This window comes from Nipponia nippon, unplaced genomic scaffold (assembly GCF_047370975.1).
Source record: "Nipponia nippon isolate SJK-2023a ecotype South Korea unplaced genomic scaffold, ASM4737097v1 scaffold_7, whole genome shotgun sequence".
NCBI classification, from domain to species: domain Eukaryota; kingdom Metazoa; phylum Chordata; class Aves; order Pelecaniformes; family Threskiornithidae; genus Nipponia; species Nipponia nippon.
Window position 1 is genome coordinate 27,790,155 of NW_028262391.1, and position 23,967 is coordinate 27,814,121.

Sequence of the window (23,967 nt, forward strand, 5' to 3'; positions counted from 1 at the left end):
ACTCTCAACTCAAGGGTCTGACTAGAAGAAAAGTAAAATTCAGACAGTCAGCCAGCAATAATGAAAAAAAAGCACTATGGGCTTCCTCCGGTCAAAAGGGTATGACCTCATCAGTCTTGCTACTCTTGCCATTTCATATTCAATTATTCAATAATTACCATAATTTTCAAGAGTAAGATTTACTTGCAGTTCTAGAGAGTTTGTATTATCTGTCCTGCTAGGATTGCAGTTGTTCTTAAATGGAATCCAAACCTACTTATTTAGCTCTATCAGGGAATGTAAGAATAGTGCAGGTTAATGCTGTGGATGGGAATGTTGAGGTTTGGTCCTGGAACACTAGCTGAATCGAGCTCATGCACGATACCCCAAAGGAGTATATCCCAGAAATTAGACAAGACTGGTAAAACCCTCTGGATGTCAGGTGTCAAGTTAGTTCCTTGCATAACAGCCAGAGAAGGTGAGATAGAGTTGGGAGGGGTTGAGATGACAGTGTTCAGGACACTCTTTAGAGTTTGGCAGAGGATGTGGTGCAGGGAGGTGTACGTGAGAATGTGTACTTGGTGGGAAATTGCTTGAATGTTATTTCAGTTTGTTGGCTTGGTTCAGCACGTTTGTGGCAGTAAGCTGGAGAAGGAATTGGGTGTTTTACAGGCAATATACATGTAGGCTGAGAGTGAGAATGAAGATGCTGTGCCATGAAATGAAGTCAGGTTAGGGATTGAACGTGTGCAAGGAGTTATGGACCAGCAATGGCATACTGAGTGTTTGCTGGGAGATCAAAAGGGAGATGGGGGTGTTGTAGGTATGCATGTTAACGTGGGAGATGCACTGAGTGAGTACGCAGGGGCTGTACATAGGGTGTGTGAAAACAGCATCAGGTGGGGAGTGAGCTGTACAGCTTGATGAGGACTAGAAGTGCTAAATGTGTATTTGGACTCAAGACCCAAGTTCCTGTGTTGCATATGCACACTCATTTTGAGTTGGGCTGGAAAGCTGGGGAGTTTCATGAAGAGAAGGAACAGGAAGATACAGGTGGAACTCCTTGATTAGTTAAACATGGGTAACTCTAAGTGAACATAGAGAGGGCTAAGTGGGAAAAAGGAGAGGTTCCATCAGACAGTTCCCCAGAAGGCCACAGAGAAGCAGGGAGAGGGCTGCCTTGATGGCACCAGCAGCATTGCAACACAGGACCTGGAGGTGTGTGGAATGGCAATTTCCCTCAGTGGTGCTTACAGTGGAAATATCAGAAGTTCCTGCCGTATGTCCCCAGTGATTTAAAACCTGGAGAAGGTAAAAAATCCCTCCTGCACCCATGTCTTGGTCATACCTGCCCCAAGCCTGTAGACCCACTGCTGTGTTACACACTGTGGCCTCCAGAGCGCAGGTATGGGCAGCGAGAACACTTGTGACAAACTTCTCATCTACACATCCATGCGTGGGCAGCTCGTGCGCACTGGGGCACCCAAACCGCACCTGAGAAGGGCATGCTCTGCAGCTCCTGTGCCACACCTTCCAAGCAGCTCACAGGCCCTGCAGCTCTCCGCTCTGAAGGCGGACACCCGGGACTTGCTCCGTGCCGGGTGAAGGGGGCCCAGCTGGTGCCCCGGAGTCTCGAACCCAGACAGGAGCCCGAAGGATCTGACAGGCCTGGCTGCAGGTTCCAGGATGGCTTAAGGCAGAGGCGGGGTCCGACTCCTCAGCCTGGGCGGTGAGCGGAGGCGCTCGCCATGACAGGAGCTCGAAGCAGTGTCCGTGCCCAGCCGCTCCAGAGGCGCGGCCGCCCGTGAGGCGCAGGCCCCGAGCGCGGGAAAAGCCTCAGCGCCCAGGGCACGGGGCAGCCGACCCTGCGGAGAGGCCCTGCCGGCAACCGACTCCGCCCGCCCGGCGAGGGAGCGGCGGCGGCGGCGTTCCGCCCTCCGCGGAGCAGGCGCGGCGCTGCCGGCGTGGCGGCGGCGCTGAAGCGAGGCGAGGCGAGCGTTGCGGCCGGCGCCGCGCCCAGGCCGAGGGCGGGAGGGCAGCCCCGCTCCCCGCGGCGGCGCGCCCGGGCCCCGCTAGAGGGCGCTGCGCCGCGCTCCTCCCGCCCCGCGCCGCGGGATGGGCCCCCGCTGCGGGGAGGGCAGCGGCCCGGGCGCGCATGCGCAGTGCCGGGCGCTAGACGGCAGCGGCGATGGCTCCGCAGTGACGGTTGGATCTAACGGTTGCTATTGACATTGCGGCGCGGATCGGGCGGCGGATCCTGCCCCGCGAACGGCGCCCGCCCCGCGGCCGCCCAGCCAGCAGCCACCGGCCCCGCGGAGGAGGCCGCGGCGGCGCCGCGGTGATGCGGCCGCGCTGAGGCCCAGGTGCATCCGCCTCCCTCCCCCGCCGCCGGATCGGGCAGCGCGGCCCGGCCCGCCGCCGCCCTGAGCTGGCTTCGCGGTTCCTCCCTGCGGCCGCCGCCATGCCGGGCCGCCGCTGAGGCGCGGCCCGCAGCGGCCGAGGAAGCGTCCGCTCAGAGAGGAGCAGGGCCCGGGGGAGGGCGGCCCGGCATGGCCCGCAGCCTGGAGTAGCGCCGCCGCCGCCGCCTCCCTGCGCTGTGTGGCTGCGGGCGGGCCGAGGCCGCTGCTCGGGAGCGAGGCCCCGCTGGAGGCGGAGGAGGAGCCAGCGCGGCCCCTCTGACAGGGCCGCCGGGCCGCCGCGGCCTCCGCGCTGCCGCCGCCGCCGCGCGGCTCCAGGTGGCCCCGGACCAAGGTGACACCCGGCCTGCCCCCGCCCCGGGGCCACCTGCCCCCTCGGCCGGCACGGACTCGGCGCCGCGCTTTCTTCTCACCCCGGAGCCGGCGGCGTGCGAGCGGCTGCGATGAACCCGGTGAATGCCACTGCTCTCTACGTTTCAGCGAGCCGCCTGGTGCTCAACTACGACCCTGGGGATCCCCAGTCCTTTACAGAGATTAACAAGCTCCTGCCCTACTTCAGGCAGTCCCTCTCCTGCTGCGTTTGCGGTGAGGATCCTTTCTTTTGTTCCCTGCACAATGAGCCCCCCCCCGGGGCTCGCCGCACGGCGCTGCGGGGCGGCCCTGGGCCGCGCTGCCCCGGCGGGCGGGCGGGCAGGCGGGCCGGCTTCGCCCCGGCACGGCCGCCGGAGGAAACGCCGCGGCAGGGCTCTTCCCCCGGCCCCGAGCGCCGGGCTCGCCCACGGAGGCGGCCCGGGAAACTTTTCCCCAGCCTCTCCCCGCGGAGCCCCCCGCGGCCGCGGAGCCTCTCCCCACGTGGGCGAGCCGCGCTTCTCCCGCGGGGGGCGGCGGGCGGGCGGGGGGCGCGGGCAGCGGCGCGGCTGTTTTGCAAGTTGGGAAAGCTGGCGTGAAAATAGTCTTCGGCTTAGACCCGCCCCCCCCGCAAAAAACAACCCGAAGTAGGGGGAAGTCTGCGGGCAATACTGGTCAAAAAGATAGGCGTTAGGGGTCTGCGTTTTAATAGCCTGGCAAGCTGTGAAGAAAATATTCTGTTGTTTTGGTTGAGAGAGAGTGCTTTGCCCAAAACGCAACACTATTATGGTTGCTTTATTTCATAAAGGGTATGGTAGTTATTAGTGGTTATTGGGATACCCTGGTATAGTGGAGTTAATTGCTTTAGAAAAAGTGATGACTAAGAGCAAGCACGGTAAAAGATACTCAAAACAATGTACAGACTGTAGAGGCAGGGAAATAAGAACTTTTTACTTTTTTTTTTCCCCCTTCCTTAAAATGTGAAGAACAAGAAGTAATTCAGATTGAAAGCCAGGGATTTGAAGCACACAGAAACAATGCTTGATTGGATTATTTTTCTGTGTGTGTAGCAGGTAATTGTCCTATAACAGTAATCACCATAAAAAGCAAATATGCTGAAAGTCTGCTAGGATTTCCCCGCTCCCTCCCCCCAAAACAGAGCATTCTGCATTTTGTGGGCAAAGGCAGACATCCGGAATTTCAGTATTACAGTCTGGGGAACATTGGGAAGGAATTGCATTCTGCTCTGTTTATGAAGTGGGGGCACGTGTCCGTTCCTGGTAGGAAGCTCTGGAATGAGCTGTCAACCTTTCTTGAACTTTCCTTTGAAGCCTTGGTCAGTGTTGGGAGAGGGAGTCTGAACTGTTAGACCTTTCAGTTGATTGATTTTGTTAATTCTCCTTTTTTTTTTTTTCCTCTGGTAGTTTTAAGTCCTGGCCCTGTGTGTGTTTGTATTAACAGAGTGGGCTTACATCCACTATGTTTGCATGTGTTTATCTTTACTAATGTGTGTGGTCACACTAAGTTTTAACTGAATTACTGGGGTTTATAAAGCTAAGTATTTTATTTATTTACAGGATCAGGATTTCAACTGTTGAGGCTGCTAAACTAGTGCTGGATGCTTCCTATCCTGTAGCCTTTGGCTCCTCCCACTTAAAGTCTTAGAAAATAGAGATCTGTTTGTACTGGGAAAGAGGGAGCCTGTTCCCAGGATCACTGCATCGTCATTTCCTGAAATAATTTGTTTAAGTTTTTTTTTTTTCCCTCATGTAACCCTGATGTCAGTATTGATGCACCTCTGCTCTTTATCTCTTGCTTATTACCTTAGGCCCTGTTAATTCCAATCCCTAACTGCTTTTTTTTCCATAAATCCTTCTTGCTCTTGGTCAATCATCAGACTGCTTTTGCCTAAAAATATGCTAATATTTTTCTGATTTTGTTTTAAAAATAGGATATTTACATAGGGACTACGTGTTTCTAACTACTGTGCTATCTGGCCTCTCCATTTTAAGACTGGTCTTCTGAAATGTATTCTTTGTTCTCCTTGCCCTGACTTCTTCCCTTCTTGGCCTTTTGCAGTCTTATTTTTACACTCTGTGCTATTGAAATCATCTATCTTTAATTTGTCCCTGCCCAAATTCCTGAGCTGTTTTCCCCCTCTTCAACTTTTCTTGCTTGGCTTTTCTGTCACTCTCAGTTTGGTAGAGCAGACCATGCTTTTTAGTTTGTTTTCTCTGTTGACTTGGGCTTTCATGGATATTCCTGCTTACAAACTGCTTCTTGATGGTTCCATTTTCTTCATCCCTTATTTTCTTTGAATTTTAAGGTTATATTAACCTTTGGCTTATATTTTTTTCTACTGTGGCTAGCTTTCAGATAACTGTAGCCGCTGTTTGTTTCAAATATTTTGTCTACAAGTGATTCCCCAGTATTATCTCTGTGTCTTGGGCTCCTGTTTGTGGCGTGGTAGCATACAGAGGCCTCAGTAAATACCAGGCTCTTTGTGAAGCCGTACAGTAAAATACAGTTTCTGTCCTTCAGAGTTAATAAAGTGTCTTTCTGGAACCTGCAGGCAGTTAGTCGTGGGAGAGTGGTCCTGCCTGATACAAAACTGTCCACTCTGGTGTTGACCAGTAGTCATAAATCTTCAACTCAGACTGGTAAAGGCAAATCAATCTTCTTTTTCTTGTTTGCTTTTTGTGTTCCTTTTCTCCCACTTCTGTCATGGGTGAATATTGGTGCCTCTTTCTCTCTTTGGCCCTCTGACCTTGCTATGATATTTGTAAAATACTTTTTTCTCTTGTACATGTTAGTGCTAAGAGCTGTTATACCTTCTGAATATTTAAGGTCATTTAAAGCGTAGCCAACTGTCAAAACCTTTTTAACTTTAATGTTTTAAAAGGTAAAGTTTAAGTACTGAAGTAAAGATTGCTTTGTGAAATGTCGTGATCACAAGAGTGAGTGCTATGACCACCCAAAACTTCACAGTATGGTGGTTTTTTTTTTTTTAAATATCTAAAAGCTTTTCAGATGCTTACTTCTTTCTACCCTATTTGTCTGTTTAGACTGTGAGATCCAAATATCTGTGTATGCATTCATATACATGGAACTTTGAGTGTCTGGTACTTCCCTTGCACAGATCTTAGTAGAATGAGATCTTGACTGTAAATGTTTAAAACCCATGCTTTGTTGGAGAAATGCTGCATGAATTCTCAGTAATGCATAAAACCCCTACACTTGGTTAAAGTCCCAAGTGTTGGACTTTTAGGACTTCCCTTGGGAAATTACTCCCCAAATCAGTGCTTCTTATGTCATCAGCCTTTCCTCAGTATTTAATCTCTCTGAATGCATTCTGTAATGCCTTTTTCATGCTGTAGGTATTAATTCCGCAGTCAAGATTGTCCCTTTAATTTTAGAGAATTGTTTTTGGAAGAAATTAGCGACAGCTATATAAATCAACTAATATTATTGTGCTTTCACTATTTTCTCAATGCACCAAACATAAGCCAACTGATTTTCTTCTGATGATTAGACCACCAGCTCACATAGTAGGGGGTGGCAGAAGTTTTTGGAAATGATGAAATTCTGATTAAAGCTCTGATTTTGGATTGAAATTGGCACACATGAAGATCCATCAGTAGAAAGTCATAATGTAAATACAGTATGCCATTGTAAATTAGTCAGCTAAATCTGTTTTAGGTGGATTTGAGGTCTCTGTTTTACCTAATGGCTTATAAAGGTTAAATTATGTTGATGGTATGGCGGTGTATGTTTCTAGGATTTAAGTGTGATCATGTGATAGTTTCCTAGACGGTGTTGTAGGTAACGCATCGTCCTTTTACAGGGATGTATAAGACGATATTTCCTAGAGCTTTTAAAACTTAAAAATAACTACTCCCAAGTGTGCATTAGACAGAAGGTATATGCCTTGTGTGTTTTGAGGATGTGAAGTCCAAGTGCAAGTCTCGGGACTAAAGTGATTATTATTAAATTGCGTGTTAATACCACATTTAATTTAAAAATAGTTTAGTAGGATTTATGCAACAAACTTCTATGTTTTAAAAGTACTGCTTATTGGGATAAAAATCCTAGAAGTGCGTTTCCCTGTTTCAAATACCATGTAGGTTACTGCAAGTCATTCAAAGGTTCAGTTGGCTTTTCATTAACAGGCTTTTTTGAAATTCAGTTAAAATGCTTGTAAGAGAGATTGCCAGTCAGGTCAGTTTAGCTTTTTGCTTGTGGAAAATTTCATCCTGGAACCTCTGAAAGATATTTTAAAAGTGTTTGAAAGATAGTTATTGCTGATTTAGAATGTGAAAGTTCTTGAAAGGTTGCATGGCTTTAGGACAACGCTTTACGTTTGGCCAGGAACCCAGCTGTAGCTTGTGCTGTAGAAATACAGGATAAAAATATAGTTCTTGCCTTAAACATCCTGTAATCTAAGTAAGGGGATGTAAGACAACATGTGGCTTAAGGGCGATTAAGGGGTGGGAAGGAACAAAGAAACAACGTGACAGTACTGACCGGTACCGGTACAGTGCCTGTCAAGTGTTTTGAGATAGCTCTTGATAATTTTAATTAGAGGGTTGAAGGCTAAATGGTAAAGTACCATTATGGAAGCAACTCCCAAGCATGGGGAATGGCATGGATTACCAAAAAAGTAAAATAAAAATTGTAGACTTTTTGTTTTCCTATTTAAAGATTAGTATAGGGATGTTATTTCCATCCTGCTCTTGTGTAAAAGTATTAGCCCATTTTTTGAAAGTTTTATACTGTTAATATAAGTTGAGTCTTACGGAACTCATTCTGCTAGCTAGGTTTGAAATTTCTCCATAGTTGGTGGTATATTGAGTTTTGTAAAATTTTCCATCTTTGTGCCCTCTTGTCCATGTTGTTGGACCTGTGAAGGGTCCTCCTCTTCTTCCTTGCCCCTCGCTGAGCTAATTCTTCATTGCTTCTGCAGTTCTGACTGCTTCCCCTGCTATGCTAGTGCGTGGTGTGACCTCCTCCGGACCCCTTGTCTGTAGCTGTTACTGGCATCGTCATGGATCCCAACGAGAGCTTACTACTTTAGGCTATGCTTTGTCATTAGGAAATTGTGAATTAGACCTGTACAGTTCCATTAAACTTTCATATGAAAATTTCTACAAGTATCTAAGGGAAGAAGCTCCACAAGCAAGTGGAATGCAAGCAAATTATGGCTCTAGAGTAAGCAGTCTCTTCTTTCAGTGATAGTATTGAGACAATCTGAGGCATGCAGCAGTTACGTGATGTCCTTTGGAGAAGAGAAGATAGTTGGGTGACACCTAAATAGATTGAAACTTTCTAGAAAATTCAATTTCCGGTCACAGAGATGGAAGAAGGCAGAAGAAACAAATTCCCACTACTAATAAAACTTAATTATATGCATGATACTGGATTTTCTGTTTGGGATGTGAGCCATGACTAAGTGAGTTAAGCCTGGATATCAGAGTTTTAAAGTGAAGAAGCCTATTTAAGTTTTGTGATGGAAAAGTTTAGCCTAGAACTCTCATTCCCTGTCCATTCTCCTTAGATTAAGGAGAGTGAAGGCTGATTCATGATCCATGCTGCCAGATCAGAGTTGTCTTTTATGTTTGAAAAGTGATCTGGGTTGGTGCTTTTTTTTTAGGTATTTTTTTAATTGACATTTTCTTCTTTCCTCCATTTTCAATGATGAAAAATACTGTCCAGCTATCACATATTGGTAGTTTTTAAAAGTATGTTATTTTCCCCTTAAAAATTACATGAACAGTTGCCAAGATACTTCTGAATTTCTGAAGCATGTGCAAAATAACCAGAATCTCTGAAACAACCATCAGGGAGCATGGACTAGGGGACTAAGTACCTATCAAATACCTCCTGCTGCAGGTATTCTTTTTCCTCTTGTCTTGGAGATAACCAGCATGGGCAGTTGCCTATAAAATGTCCACTCAGACATCTCTGAATACACCAGTTTTTAGCCAAGACCATGTTGGGTGATTTCTCTTCCTCTTAAAATCTCCTTACTTAAATTTACTGTTTCCTTTTCCTGTTTTTAAATCCTGTGTATGACTCCTGGGAGAACTGCTTTTTCAAGGTTGTCTGCGCTATACTGCATACATTTTCATAACATAAAGTTCTACCAGTTAAATTTACATTGGTTTGTAAACTTAAAAATACTCCCCTGTCTGAGAACAAAATTGAGAAGAGGAGTAGGGAGAGAAGTAACTGGTTTCCACCTCAACAGCAGGCTGATAGTGGGCTTCAAAAGAAGGTTGCAAAGTGAAGGTTGCAATATTGTCTTCTGATGTGATTTGACTGTGTGTTCCTCATTGAGGCAATGGGAGATGATGGACGGGTTTTGATGGTCGCCTGAGGATATTGATTAAACCAATGGCATTTCAGAGTGTTTAAAGAAAAGTTAATGTGTTGCCAAGAGGCATCCTTATTGGGACAACTTAGTTGTCTGGGTCTATGGACGTAGCGCGTTCAAACACAGATTTCTTTGGTTTTGTTTTCTTACTATGTTATGATTTACAGATTAGTCTGACTACATAAGGAGTAAGCAGTTGCTGGATATTACATCGGAGTTCTTTGCAAGGCCAGAAAAGATTCTTTGCATCTAGTATATGACTTGAGTAATAATGCACAGCACAACCTTTCTTGAGCACTGTGCTTTCCAGATAGTAATGATTTTCCTGCTCTTACGGAGGAATTCACTTTGAAGTCCTTCAATGATGTAATTTGTTATTCTCTGTCTCCTGAGCCTTGCAGTCACAGCACAGGGCTTGCTCCTTCTCCAGTGGTCTTGAAGAACACAGTTTATTTTAAGATTGCGTGGTTAATCTTGATGATGTGAGCATTTTTGTTTGGTGGGAAAAAAATAGTTTTCATTACTTTTTTTGTTTGCTCGGAGAATGTGATCAACTTGATCTATAACGTTCAAAGTAAGTTTTAACTCTTATGAGTGTTTATGCTGTATAGAAACATGTTAAATTAATCTTATACCCATAGGACAAATGTTGACTTTGCCATTTAAAACCTCCTAAAATACAGCAACCTTGACTTTTGGAAAACATCATTACATGAAAATTTTACATTGGATGGTGAAAAATATGAACTTATCTTTTTAAAGCCTGTTAATTACAAAGTTTGAACTTTGCCACCTAAGTTTGTTAAAAATACATTTAGAATTTTTCCAGTCAGTGATTTTGTAAACACAAAGACTTTCAAACAGAAATATAACTTTGACATAGGACTTGGTAAAATATGTTCTGTTGTTTATTATGCAGGGGGTGGAGTCGGAGAACAAAGCAGTCCCTTCTACAGTTAAAATGCAATTTGTTGTCATATTTCTGAGGTTTTTTTCTTGAACTTTAGCTAAAGAGGTTGACTGTATTTCTCTAAATATGCAGAAAAATAGTCTAACTGTATTCTTATCATGGTTAATTTGGGTTCTCGTGGTGTTCAGACAAAAATAGTGCAGTTTTTATTTTTCCAAAGAGTTATACAATCATTAATTCTTTAGTCACAACCATCCCTATATGAGGGTAATAATTTCTGTAGCTAATTATTCATAGTTGTTTGTTGATAGAGGATGCTCAGAAATATTCAGCGGCCAGCAGAATGTTTTCTCTGATAAAATTTTGAAATAAGGTTGTGGGTTGGTTTTTTTTTTTATGCTTTTTTGTGTGTCCCCCATGTTTCCATTTCACCTGACGAGGAATCTGTCAATGCTTGTGAACGTCTTTGGACAAATTCTAGCGGCACTGTTGTTGTAGTGATCTAAGAGCAAGATGGTATTTTCAGGAAGAAATACTATCATTTAGTTCACAGGTAAACTCTTACTGTTTCAGATCTGAAAAAGGGTTGTGTGCTCAAAGTCTTGGGCAATTTTTCCTATTTCTAGTTTTTGGCTGAATAAAACTATTTCTGTCTACAAAACCTTGTCTCACAAAAAACATTAAAGGATAAGTATGTTTCTAGTGTGTCATTGTGAACTCCTCTTACTTACAATCTGTGTTTTATAGACAGAGGTTCAAAGTTTTGTGCTAGTAATATTGCAAACATGTCTTGTGCCTCCATGCCTCTCAACTGAGTGTGGTGGCTACAAATGCTGATTTGTTTTCTCAATACTGGGAAGTGGGTGTGGGATATCTGGGTGATAGTCGGCACCTCTGCCAGGTGATCCAGTAGGTTTCTGTGTGATGAGAAAAGTTGCCAAACATTTTTCTAACTGGGACAGTTTGTCAGGGCGGGGTACGACAAACCTCCCTCTGGTGAATCACAGAATGGTTTGGGTTGGAAGGGACCTTAAAGATCGTGTGGTTCTGACCCCTCTGCCATGGGCAGGGACACCTTCCACTAGACCAGGTTGCTCAAAGCCCCATCCAGCCTGGCCTTGAACACCTCCAGGGATGGGGCAGCCACAGCTCCTCTGGGCAACCTGTTCCAGTGCCTCACCACCCTCACAGTGAATTTGCCTCTTGACTTCGGTACAATATTTGTGAAAAGTATCAACCAGACCATGGTTCAAGCCCACCATCTTGAGTGTATGGTTTGGAAGGGGTTTATGTGAGGGCCTGGATCTGTGGAAGGAAACCTTTCACTGTTGTCTTGTCCTTAGTAGTTGTCCCTTGCACTAACCTCTCCTGAAATTTCTCTGGTTTTGAGTGTATTTAGTAATCTTCTTTTCTAGTAAGTATCCAGATCTTTCTCCCATGTAAAACAGATCTTACACATTTGTTTTATTTTTCTGCAGATGGTTAACAGACCTTTTCACTACTTATCATATGCCTGCCTGTCTATCGTCAAATAGTTTTGCAAATAGTGCTTTTAGTTTTTTTTATCAAACCCTCAAAATGCTACTGCTTTTATGATCGTATTTTTCTTTTGCATGTTTTTGCTTTGAAACCTCATTGAGCTACTTATTCTTGTCGGATCTAGATGATAATTTCTTAGATGAAAAGGTGCTGTGTGGGGTGGAAGAAGGGAGCAGTGCACGGAAGGCGGTGGGGGGAGCAAGCCTTTTCCTTTCAGACGCTGCTTCAGCTGAAGTGCTTGAGCTGCCGGTAGATGGAGGAACTTCAAAAAGCCTATGAAGTGGTATTGCCAGTTGGTGAGAACTAGTTCCCATCCTTCAGGAGGTGGTTAACTCTGAAGCTTGAATGTAGCAATTTGTTAGAGCATACTGCCTGTTGCTCATTATTTTAGTAGAAACAATCAGATCATGTTTAATCCAGAAATGAAAATGCTGAAAGTGTAGCAGTCCAACTGTTAAATCTCCAGCTTCTGGTTATTACTTGGAGGCACTTGCCATATATTAATTTTAAGCGTAACACAGAAGTATATGTGTGCTTCATTGGACTGATTATAGCTTCCCATTTTTTAAAACTTGCTAGATTCATAGAGCTGTAGAATTTCTGTCTGACTAATCCAGAATTCCCAGAAGCTGTTTGTAATCTTGGTTTAAAAATTAAATCATAGTCATTGCAATGTTTGATGTTAACAGATTCACTGGTGCAGGTGAGCTTCCTCCCTACCTTCCTTCTTACTGTCATCTTCCCTGCTTCATGGATGCCAGTCCTACTTTCGTGTTGCGTAGCAGATACGCCACTTCAGTCCGGTAGAAAGTGAAAGGAGTAGAGGGCTGGGCTGTTGAGCTTTCCACTTGTTTGCTTCGCGCTGTAAAACGAGGGTGATTTCTGGTGACAGGAATGCAACCAAGGCTTAAAGACTCTGTTTTGGCAGACAAGTGTTAGAGATTAACCCCAGCGATACATTTATTTCTACTTGTAACAAAATTTGACACAGTTTTTTCTAGTTTATGTCATCAAATTAAGATTTAATAGTTACATCATTCATAAGACTTTGAGTTGTTAAAAAAGGCAATATATTATGTTTCAGTAGGCTTTTCCAAGGGTGCTAAATTAGTTACTTGTGTTTATTCCCTTTTCTGGGGCATTATATTTCTGCCTTTCCTGAGGATAGATGAGAATGGAAGGAGGTGACCTGTTTGGATTCAAGCCTTTCTTCTCAGTGAATTTCATCCATTTGAAGCACATTTGCTGGATACATACACACCTAACAATTGCTTTGATTCCCAATTCTTCTCCTCCCTTTGGTCTCTGAGATACAATTTGCAGATGCTTCCCCTCTTCCTTGCAGCTGTGAAGTAATAGTCATTAAGGAACACAATAGGAAGTATTCCTTGTGGTTTAAATGACCTCCCTTCTGGTAGCAGCCTTTCCAGGACAGCTGTGATATTTTGTAAATAATATATTAAAGGTCTTTCCTCTGTATATGCATCTTATTAATTGTTAAGTGTGCGTATTAATGTAGATGTTTAGTAAACCTTTCTGAAAGTAGGATAGTTACGAACTGTTGTTGTTCAGGGAAAGCCTCTTATTGGAGGCTTTATAAGAACATGATTTTGCTTTTGGTGTATTAATATACCCCTTGCAAAAGAGGAGGAGAAAAGACAAGGCAAAGTTTAGTAATACCAAGCTATTTAGGGTAGTAAAAATGAAGGCCTGCATTGAGTAGTTGTGGAAGGATCTTATGTGGGTGAATGACTGCACAATAAAATGAAAAATTAAATTTAGTTTAGATAAATATTAAATGATAAACATGGGGAAAGTATTAACTTCTCAGAGCCCACCATTTTATATCTTGCAGGTCTATATAAATTTGTAAATTTATAGAAAGGGGTAGCACTGATGGCTACCAGCCAAAAGTGAGATCTTGGCTTTGCAATAGAAAATTCCATGAGAATATCAGCTCAGTACTGAGTATCAATCAAAAAAGCGAAGCAAATGCTAAAAATCAGGACTGCAATAGAGAATGGAGAACTTTATTATGGCACTGTATAAAGCTGTGGTTCACCCGCATCTTACATTGTTGCAGTTGTGGTCCCCCCATCTCAGAAAACAACTGTGGAAGAGTTAGGGGAAGGGTGATCCAACATAAGGAGCAACTTCTGTACAGTCTGGAAAAGACACAACTTGGAGGGTTACGTGGTAGATGCAAAACCATGAGTAGTGCGGGAGAGAGGATAGGGATTGACTGTTGCCTCATCCAACACAAGAACCAGAGATTGTCAAGTGAAACGAGTGAGAGTAATGTTCAGAACAAAAAGGTCCTTCTTAGCACAACGCGCAGTTGACCAGGGAACTTCTTGTCAAAGCCTGTTGTGACTGATTCCATTTGAAATAGTTAAAGAGGAGATGAGGCAAGCCTAAGGAGAGAATCTGAGGGTTCTCAGGCCCCATCTCCCATGAGAAGTATCTCAGCTAATAATGGTTAAAAGCTGGGCAAGTATTAAGAGTTCACTTGCCTTGTTCTGTATGCCCTAGGCACCTGCTTTTGGACACTAGTGAGACAGCCTACTGGGGTAGATGGATCTTTGGTCTAACTCAGCATGGTTCTTCTTAGGAGTTTGAGGATGGTCTAGGTAACATCTTGGAATCCTTCCTGGCTTTGTTTTCATGGTGGAGTTCATAATCTTAATCTGGGAAGATCTGGTAATTTGCAGCATCAAATGAGTGTTATGCATTGGGAGCCTGTACAACCCAGCAGTTTGGAACGTCCTAGAACTTAGTACCTCCAGATCCTGGGTAGCAGCTTGGGTGCTGTCTTTCTGGGACAGTGTTGCTGACTTAATACCATTCCCTGAGTATTAAAAGTAATGAAACTTAATTTTCTGTGAATTTGCATCTTCTGGTTGACTTTTTTTAGCTTAACAATACTAAAGCTGAAGAGAGTGATAGGTGCCACAGAATCCATATGAGAGAGAAACTTTGACTGAAGAATGAATATTCAATGAGATATGAGCTCAAGCTGAAAATATTCCCACAGCTCAGGCATTCCTAATGTCTCTCCCGTGTAGGTTGCCTGGCATTTACTGAGAGCAGAACTTGCTCTGTTCTTTCCTTCAGTGAGAGCATGTAAAGTGTCTGGGTTTTTTCATCAAAGCTTCTGGAAATTTAAATTTTTCAGTATCTTCTTTTAGCATTCATACCCATTCAACAGTTTCAGCCAAAATTATTTTGGGAGAAATAAAATGCACAGTTGGTGATGACTTTTTTTTTTAATCTAATTAAAAGTTAAATTGTGGTATATTGTTTATTTGGTTCCATCTCTGAAGTATTTTAGTGCTTCATAATCTGTAAAGTATTGATCATCATAACTCATACTTAATCATCAAAAGAAGCAAAAAGAGGCTAAAGATGGACTGAGAAGCACACCCAACAGTTTTGTTTCATTGCGTATTAATGCTGGTGGGCTTTTGGTCCGGGAAGTGCTGTGGATGCATGTGGTTTCACAATGGCTTCTGAAGTCTCAAAGCATTAAATGAATGGTAGGTGTGTTTGCCTCCTGCGTTGGTCCCGGCATGGCTTTCTGCCTGCCCTGTTGGAAAGACTCAAGATCCAGAAGGGACGGGCAGTTGTTTGTGAACTGTTTGTGCTGAAGGACATGACTTTTGAGACTAGCTGATGTGATTTAAAGTTTTCTTTTTGTTTTTCCCCATGGGAGTTAGAGACTTTTCTCACAAAATCAAATCCAGTCTTAGGACCATGATGGACATCTCTGCCTGCATTGCTTTTTATATACTGTCATGTAAAGAGAACTTTTAAAAAAAATTTGCACTGCAGGTTGGATTGTGTGACTTCATGTTCCAACTGTTGGCTTTAAATCTTCACCGCTTAACTTGAAGAGTGTTTTGCTATTGTCTTCTCATGGTGGAGTCTCGTGGAGTCACCCTTCCTCAGTCAGTCCTTCCTCGTTAGATTAGCAAAGAAAAGTTAAATACCTAGTCTTTGGTCATGAAATGCATTTCCCATCGAGTACTGCCGTAATTGTGCTTTGAACCTTTCTCTGTTCTACAGCTTCTTCTATTCAATGTTCGTCCTGAATGGCTTTCAATTAGCCGTGTTCAAATACTGCGCGTTTCCCTATGGCCCGTCTTCCAGTCGTGCTGTAATGACAGTTCTCATTATTTGACATTGTGTAGATGTGTGCCACCTGCCAACTTTCTAAACAATTATATTTTCTCTCAATTTATTAAAAAAATACTACATAATGATTACTTCAGCACTGACTCTTGTTACTTGTTGCTCAAAACCCAGTTTACATCAAGCTACTTTTACTGGAAGACAGCTCAGATGGAGGGCTGGAGCAGCCCTTTCCCAAAGAGCTACCAAGGGATTCAGATTTCCAAGGGAAAATGGGATAGTCTGCTCACTCATAGAATTCAAGACTGTTGCAGAATTACTGTGCTTTTAAATTTCCTATTTAAACACACGCAAAAAGTTGAATTTCCAAAAGTTGTTTGAATAGTGAAAAGTATGGAGGGTTAGGTTAGGAAAGGGGGTGCAACATTTTGACAAAAGCTACAGAGTGAGGGACAAGTTTTGTAATTTAAGTGCAACTACAGCCAAGGGTTAGTATAGCATGTCTTGTTCTTCTACCTGAGGGCTTGGATTCTTGACTAAGGTAGTACACGGTAGAAAGGTTGGGTTTTATTCCTTAGTTGGTAACTCAGTCCACTAGACTAGGTCCAGTTAATTATATTATAATTAGATATAATATATGTATTATATCAAAGCACTATCACGAGAATCAGTAACGAAAGGTCCATGTGATTAAAATTTCCTTGGCAAGTGAGTGATGAGAGAAAATATCTTTATATTTTGTAAGGTTTGTTTTTTTTTTAATCTCAGTCTGTTTTAATATATGCACTTTGCTTTCTCTTCCCAAATTGTTTAATTTCATTCATTTGTTCGTTAATAGCACGTTTTCACTTTGGAAAATCTAGGTGAGAATTCCCTGATGGTTGTAACTCATCCAACAAAGGCTCCTCATGGGGAGAAAGGTCTCATCAAAGCTGAAAATCTGCTGCTTGGAAAGGAGGGGAAACCTGTTGCTGTAGATGACTATAGATACTCTGAAATTTAATTTAAGTGTTAGAATATCTTTCTGGCCTGGAACTCCCTAGAAATAGCAAAGCAATACTGTCATTTTCTGGATCTAGTTACTAGTTGGATTATTTCTACGCAGAATTTCAGTTACCTCAGTTCTTCCATATTTTATTCTTATGTGTTATTTGGTTTGTTCTTAAATAAAACCAAAAACGTTCTTCCAGTTTTTTACTGTTTCAGAGATCTGGAGACATAACCTTCCAGATGGTCAGTACTGGGTGTCTGAAACTTTCTGGGCTGTCAGGTGTGTTGATTCCTTTAGCAACTGATTTTTATTAGTTTTTTATTCTTAACAGTAAGATCTCAGAGAAAATCTTTTCTTGTGCTTTCTTCTCTCCTGCCCAGCACATGAGCTGTTGTTGACACTTCAAAGTATTTACATATTGTGGTTATGACAGTACCACTATTTTAAGTATTATTTCACTGATATGTGTCTGAATTGGAGAACCGGGAGCCACCACTCCCCAGGATATGTTAATAGTCACCTTGTTGCACCTTCTGGTTTGACACAAGAGTAATCTATTAGAGCGCAATATAGTGTCGCCCCCCTCCCTTCATTTTTATTCAAATATATTACTAGGTGTTTTATTTAACGTTTATAAGAATTCATGGGCTCTGTTTAACTGTTTTTGTTGCTTGCAAAGTTAAAAACGTGTTTTATTCATGGCATTGACTGTCACAAAGCTAGGCTCTATTTTTAGTCCCAGCTAAATGAAAAGTAAAACAAAGTCTGCTGTGTCTTCTTTCCTTTTGGGGTTGACATTTCATCATTTTTACATTCCTTTTAGGGTTTCCGTTTGCTCCGTTGCCATTTGTTTTCACTAATTTCATTAAAATCTCTGCAGTAGCTCTCCATGGGAGTTTATTCTTGCACTTTTGGTAAATTCATAGAAATCTTGTGTATTTTGTAAGTTTCGGTGGAGGAAACTGCCCAAGGGGACAAGGGGGTCGGTAGGGTTTTAGTTGAGAGTGTTTCTAAAGGCTGCAGCAGCACAACAAATCATGGTGTGATGGTTTTCTTCTGTGAAAATTTTTACAGACTGTTGTCTGGGGGTATGTTTTCTTGTGACTTACTGAACTTTTTCAGGCAATTTTTTTGATAGTACAAAAAATTCATCCCATACTATCCTGGAAACCTGCCTTGAGTCCATTGTAATCCTTCTCTTTCTTTTTTCCTTAGGAAATTTGTTACAAGACCCTATTGCTCCTACCAACTCCACATGTCAGCATTATGTCTGCAAAACTTGTAAAGGCAAGAAGATGATGATGAAACCGTCATGTAGCTGGTGCAAGGACTACGAACAGTTTGAGGAGAATAAGCAGCTAAGCATCTTAGTGAACTGCTATAAGAAACTCTGCGAATACATAACGCAAACGCCACTGGCACGAGATATTATCCAAGCAGTTGATTGTTCTGCAGACCTTTTGGCTTTGCTCAAAGATGGATCACCACTCCATGAAGAGACAGAAAAATCTTCCGATACAGCCTTGGCTTTGTGTTTGACACATTCCCCAGTACCTTCAACCTCAGAACTCACAACTGATCCTCCAGCTAGTTTTACGTCAATACCTGAAAGCACACACAACATTGATATTAGAGGTTCTGTTATCAACGGGTTGCCTAATTGTAATGGGCTTTCGGTAGATAAACTTGGAGTGAATATTCCTTCTCCTGAACACGCAAACACAATTGATGTCTGTAGTACTGGAGAGTACATAAAGACTGAAGATATCTCTAGCAGCCTGCAGCCTGTGTGTGATACAGTTTCTACTAGTGACTTGTGTACAACAGGCATTGACATCTGCAGTTTCAGTGAAGATATAAAACCAGGTGGCTCGCTTCTCCTTAGTGTTGAGGAAGTTCTCCGGAGCTTAGAGACCGTTTCGAATACTGAAGTCTGTGATTCTAATTTGCAGCCCAGCTTGGAAGCAAACATGACTAACGGCCCTTTCCTGCAGCTTTCTCCCCCACCTCTTAGCCATAACATTTTCATGTCCACAGATGCTTCTCCTCACGGAATCTCCTGTACAGCGGCGACGCCTAAGGTAGTTAAGTTAAACAGAAAGCGATCTCGATCAGAAAGCGACAGTGAAAAGGTTCAACCTCTACCCATTTCCAGCATCATCTGTGGCCCAACATTGGGAGCATCAGCTCCTGTAACAGTGAAACAGGAAAATAAAATGTCTTTGCAGCCTATTGCAACTGTACCTAACGGAGGCACTACTCCCAAAATAAGTAAAACTGTGCTCCTGTCTAACAAAAGCATGAAAAAGAATTTAGAACATGCCCCTAAGAAATCTCACCCAAAAGCCAAACCAGGGGTGCTGAAAACAAAAGACAAAGCAAAGGAGAAAGTTCCTAGCAGTAATGTTATGCCAGGAAGCCCAACAAAAACTGTGTATAAAAAGCCACAAGAAAAGAAAGGGTGTAAATGTGGTCGTGCCACCCAAAATCCAAGTGTTCTTACATGCCGTGGCCAACGCTGCCCTTGCTATTCTAACCGCAAAGCCTGCCTTGACTGCATATGCCGTGGCTGCCAAAACTCATACATGGCTAATGGGGAGAAGAAGCTGGAGGCATTTGCAGTGCCAGAAAAGGCCTTGGAGCAGACTAGGCTTACTTTGGGCATTAATGTGACAAGCATTGCGGTGCGCAATGCCAGCACAAGCACCAGTGTAATCAATGTGACAGGGTCACCAGTAACTACGTTTTTAGCTGCCAGTACACACGATGATAAAAGTTTGGATGAAGCTATAGACATGAGATATGACTGTTGAATCTTTCTTTCTTTTCCCTGCCATCAGTAGGGGAACTGCTACAGTTTTAAGGCAGCTATGGTTCTGTTTAACTTGCTGGAGCTCCTGCGTTTAGATCACTTGTATCAAGTGTTTTTCATTGCTATGTTATGTGTATTAGTGTCTGGGAAATAGTTGCAGATAATGGAGGAGTTACCCTAAAACTGTTTTTAGTTCTTACAGCACCTCATAGTTTGAGATCAATTGCTGATGTAAATGATTTTATCACAAGATCTTTGGCAAGGAATATATTAACCTCATTGTACTTGGTCATGCTTTGTGCTCAGTCAAAGCTTCTGCTTAAATGTAGAAAAGTGGTATCTAGTTAGTCCATCTAAACTGTGCTAGGTTATGATGTAGGAAAGTAATTATCGATTAGTTACAGTCACCATTACTAGAAGAATCACCTAATATTCCTCTAGGAAATGCAGCATTGAGCTGGAGAATACAGTCCGAAAAGGGTAGATAATTTCTGATTGTGAGAATTGGTTATCTACTCTATGGAACAGTTTAAAAATAAAAAGATTAGTAATATATTGAGAAAGCTGATAGCCCAGAAAGCAGTTCAGTCTCCAGACAAGGGTCAGGAAGATCAGTTGGTTAGATATGAACGACGAACTGGTGACTCGGATACACCGTCCCTGTTAACAACATCATTCATTTTTTTTGTTTTCTTGACAATTCCACAGGTCACATTCCTATGTTCCTGATCAGTTATGCCCTCCGTGCCAACTCTGCTCGGTTGACATGTTACTGACTATTTTGGCTGGGGCGAGAAAATTACTTGTACACAAAGAAGGCTCAAGTTTTATTAGCACCATTCTCCCCCCCTCCCGGTTTTTTTTTTGGAGTTACTGCTGATTTTACTGCTGTTGCTCCTAGAAAAGAGAGGGGATTTTGTGGGTTACAGAGAGACTCCTTGGCTGATTCCTGCCCCCCAGCTGCCGATCAGTGCCTGGGATACAGAGAGACTTCCACAGCAGTTATCACCATTGGGGGTTTGTGTGTGTTTGCTTGTTTTATTAAGTTTGTACCACAACAGACCTGGGACCCATCCCCTTGAGGGTAGTTCTTCCCCGACAGGCATCCTTCAGCTGGGGCAGAGGACGGATTGTTATCTAAGGTCAAATATTTTGGATGTTTGTTAGACAGAATAAGCTATGTAACTCACTCCACCCAGAATCTATCTCGTTTTTCGCTAATATGTTGAAAGTAGCTTTCGAAGGTCAGTGCTTTTCAGCCTGGGCTGAAAGGCTCTAAAATGCAAAAATAACGCAAAGTTGTCAAAGAGCTTATCTCAGAAACTGTTAAAATGAAAGCGCCTCTGTAGGAATTCAGCTTTATGCAAAAATGGTTTATTTCAGCGCAATCCCCAATATAAGAGTACAAGCGGAAGAATTTAGTCTTGCATTTAGGGCTTCATTGACAGCCTAAAAAAGTCAGATTACTTTGTGAAAGCAGAAATTTCTCTTCTTTGAATGATACAGCACAAACTAAACATGGGCTGACTAGAACACAAAACATTACCTTCTAATTTAAAAGGCAATTCCTGTTTCAACGCATGTTAAATAGTATGTGAATTTTTTGAGTTACTTTACTGCTTCCATCTTTCCTTTTATTCATCCAATGAACCCCGCAGCGCTTTCTGACCTAACGTTAGGTGTATTTTGATTTGGCACAAAGCATGTACAATGATGGTTCCTCACCTAAGAAATAAGCAAAAACCTTTGGACACAAATGACACCTCCTTTTGTTTTGTAGTGTACCATGGTGTCATTTTCTGTGAATGTGGTCAGATCTTTTTGTTGGTTTTGGTTTGTTTCTCCCCCCGTCTTTTTTGTGGGGTGGGTAGGGTGGGGGGTTAAAGCCATAGGAAGAAAAATGTGATGTACGTGTCCAGTCTGTACTTTTTTGTTTTTGTTTTGCAAGAAGAGTTGAAAAATATTTTTGATAATGAGTAAATGGTGGAAAATGCTTCTTAGTATTCTTGTCTTTATTTGCCAACCCAAGTACCTAAGATCTGTGTTTTTTAGCCCTCATGAGATTTAACGATGTCCTATTAAAATGTATTTAGTTAAACTTGTATGTGATTTTTGTGTTGACCCAAAAGGATCCTACCATTTTCTGATTTGGTGGTTTGATCGTGACCTACTAATGTAAATCTGTTTATTAGTCCACTACGTGTAAGAAAAATAGCCAAACCAGAGTCTGATTTAAGAGGAGTGAACTGCACAGCATGGGTTGTTTCTGAATGCTTTTGCAGAGCTGTTAAGTTTTGCTGAGATTGTTGATGGTACATTTATTAGGACTTTAATTAAATTAAATACATAGTACCTTTGCTCCAGAAATGTGGGAGTACTTGGAATCTTTACTATCTCACTGCTGCATTAAATATGGTACCAAAAGTTGGAGGCTTAGGTCAAGCGTGTTTTGGAACCGTCGACAGGAAAGCCCTGATCATTAATGTAAAATTGCAAATGGTAGATTCAGGTTGTTTCTAAAAACATTTCCTTTTATGCTGCCACGTTCTTGAAATGTATATTAAAATTCAAATTGATTTAATAAATGTTAGTTTTCTAATTCTATTTTGCAACTGCTAAGGGCATCAGTGTGGCATATGTTGAGCTTATTGTCTAACTACTACTTAGTCCGTTGATGACTAATTCTGTAATTGTTTAAATTAGGGTTGGCTTGGTTTGGTTTTCTTAACCTCCTGGCTAGTTTTTCTCGAATAAGCTGAGCAATGGAAAGGATCATAGCGTTGCTGAAAATAATTGCCGCGGTTCTAGTTTGAAAAGCATCAGTTTCCATTTTATAGCGATGCGAGCAGCACACTGTTGTGGGACCTTCCGGTATTGGTTGTGGTCAAAGAGAGTTGAGTGAAAACTCAGTCCAGCGCAGCCCACAGCAAGGACTTGCTCTCTGCTGGCCGCGTGTGGGGAAGCTGATGGAGAGCAGCCGCAAGGATCGTTTTCGCTCCAGCTTGGCCTGGGCTGGGCTGGCAGGCGTTCCTCCTGCGGTGCTGTGGATTTGGGGAACTGTTCTCAGTGTTGGCATAGGGGAAGCTGCTTGGGGATTTCTGTTCGTATAGGAAGTGCCTGATACTTCAGCTTTCTTCCCAGTCCTTTTGAAGACAGTGATTAATTTCCAAACTTTATTGAAATCCTGTAATTTGTAGAGCTGCATCGGAAAGAAGAAGCAGCAGTTCATCAGATGTTCTGCTGTGGGCGTCTCCCTGCCTGAAAACATGTCGCAAAGGTGGAAAGAACAGAGCTCCTTCTGGAAGGGGGAGACTTTTGATCATGTGTAGTGGTACAAAATTAGTCTAGTGCTTTTGACCATCCAGATCTGTGGAAGATGCTCTTTCAAGGAAGAGAAGACATCTGAACTTTCATTTTGAGTGGAAAAGCTCTTTCCACATATCATACATCAGTGACGTCACTGGTTGGGATTAAATCCCGGAGGGAGGAGGGACAGGGAAACAAAACTGGAAATGAACACTTGGATTGCGTTGACCTTGCTGCTCTTCTAGCGGTTCATTCATGCAGGTATGGTCTCACTCCCTGGCTTGTCTGACCCTACAGTACAGTGCCTGTGAACAACGGGGTCGCAACAGACGCTTCTGTTCCCACTGAACTCCCTGCAGATGTTCTTGTACAGGCACCCGAGTTTTCAAACACTATCACAAACTGAGGCGGCAGGTAACAGATGTCTTCTTGCGCAGCTGCTTCCATTTGTGTCATCATTACATCTGAGAGGCTGCCCCCTGCAAGCACCATAAAATTTTGTGTTGTCAGAAAAAACCTGTAGAGTTACAACGTACCAGCAGTCTGAAATCAAACCTGAAAAGCCTGCTTTCCAAGGCAGGTACTTCTGGCACAGCAGGGAGCTGCTTGTTCACGGAAAACTCTGATAGACTTTCAAGAAAAAGATCATACAGATGTGGCACGTGAATCGTGCAAAGATTCTGGCGTGGTCCAGAATAAAAGCATCTTTTTACTGTATGCAAGAAGCACACATTCCCAGACATTTTTATGTATTTAATTTTTATACAAATTATAAATAAGCTTTTGATTGCTAACTAACCTTCTGAAAAGTGAAACAACAAAAAAAGAGGAGCTTTGTATGTTAGAATCATTCCAGGTATGTGGCACAGCTGTTGAAATTCACTCTGAAAGGTATATAATGCTATTTAAAATAGTACTGATAGCGTTGCAAGCACATCTTGTTTGGCTGATCTTAAGGATTTAATTTTTCAAATTGAAGTGCCTCTGGTATTTTAAAGAAACACAGAGGTTCCCACCAAAAAGTGACTGTGCTATATACAGATTTCGGCACACGGGAACACTGACTTGCCAGTCTCACAGATGAAGCAATAACATAATGCAGTGATTCTGCTTGAGCATTCACATATAATGAAATTAGAAGAGGCATTACTTCCCCCCCCC

At 42.7% G+C, this 23,967-nt stretch overlaps 2 protein-coding genes across 2 annotated transcripts in view; one reads left to right on the forward strand and one right to left on the reverse strand.

Moving 5' to 3' along the window:
* Nucleotides 1–2,147: 2,147 nt before the first annotated feature.
* On the forward strand, nt 2,148–21,928 carry MSL2 (MSL complex subunit 2). The gene is made up of 2 exons (XM_087738552.1): nt 2,148–2,981; nt 17,904–21,928. The coding sequence occupies exons 1-2, from the start codon at nt 2,840–2,842 to the stop codon at nt 19,499–19,501; spliced, it is 1,740 nt and encodes a 579-aa protein (XP_087594678.1). The 5' UTR covers nt 2,148–2,839; the 3' UTR covers nt 19,502–21,928.
* PPP2R3A (protein phosphatase 2 regulatory subunit B''alpha) overlaps nt 19,858–23,967 on the reverse strand; it is a 68,012-nt gene continuing 63,902 nt past the window's right edge. Inside the window, exon 14 of the mRNA XM_087738551.1 lies at nt 19,858–23,285. Coding sequence (XP_087594677.1) covers nt 23,192–23,285 — 94 coding nt within the window. The 3' untranslated portion in view covers nt 19,858–23,191. The remainder of the gene's footprint in view (nt 23,286–23,967) is intronic.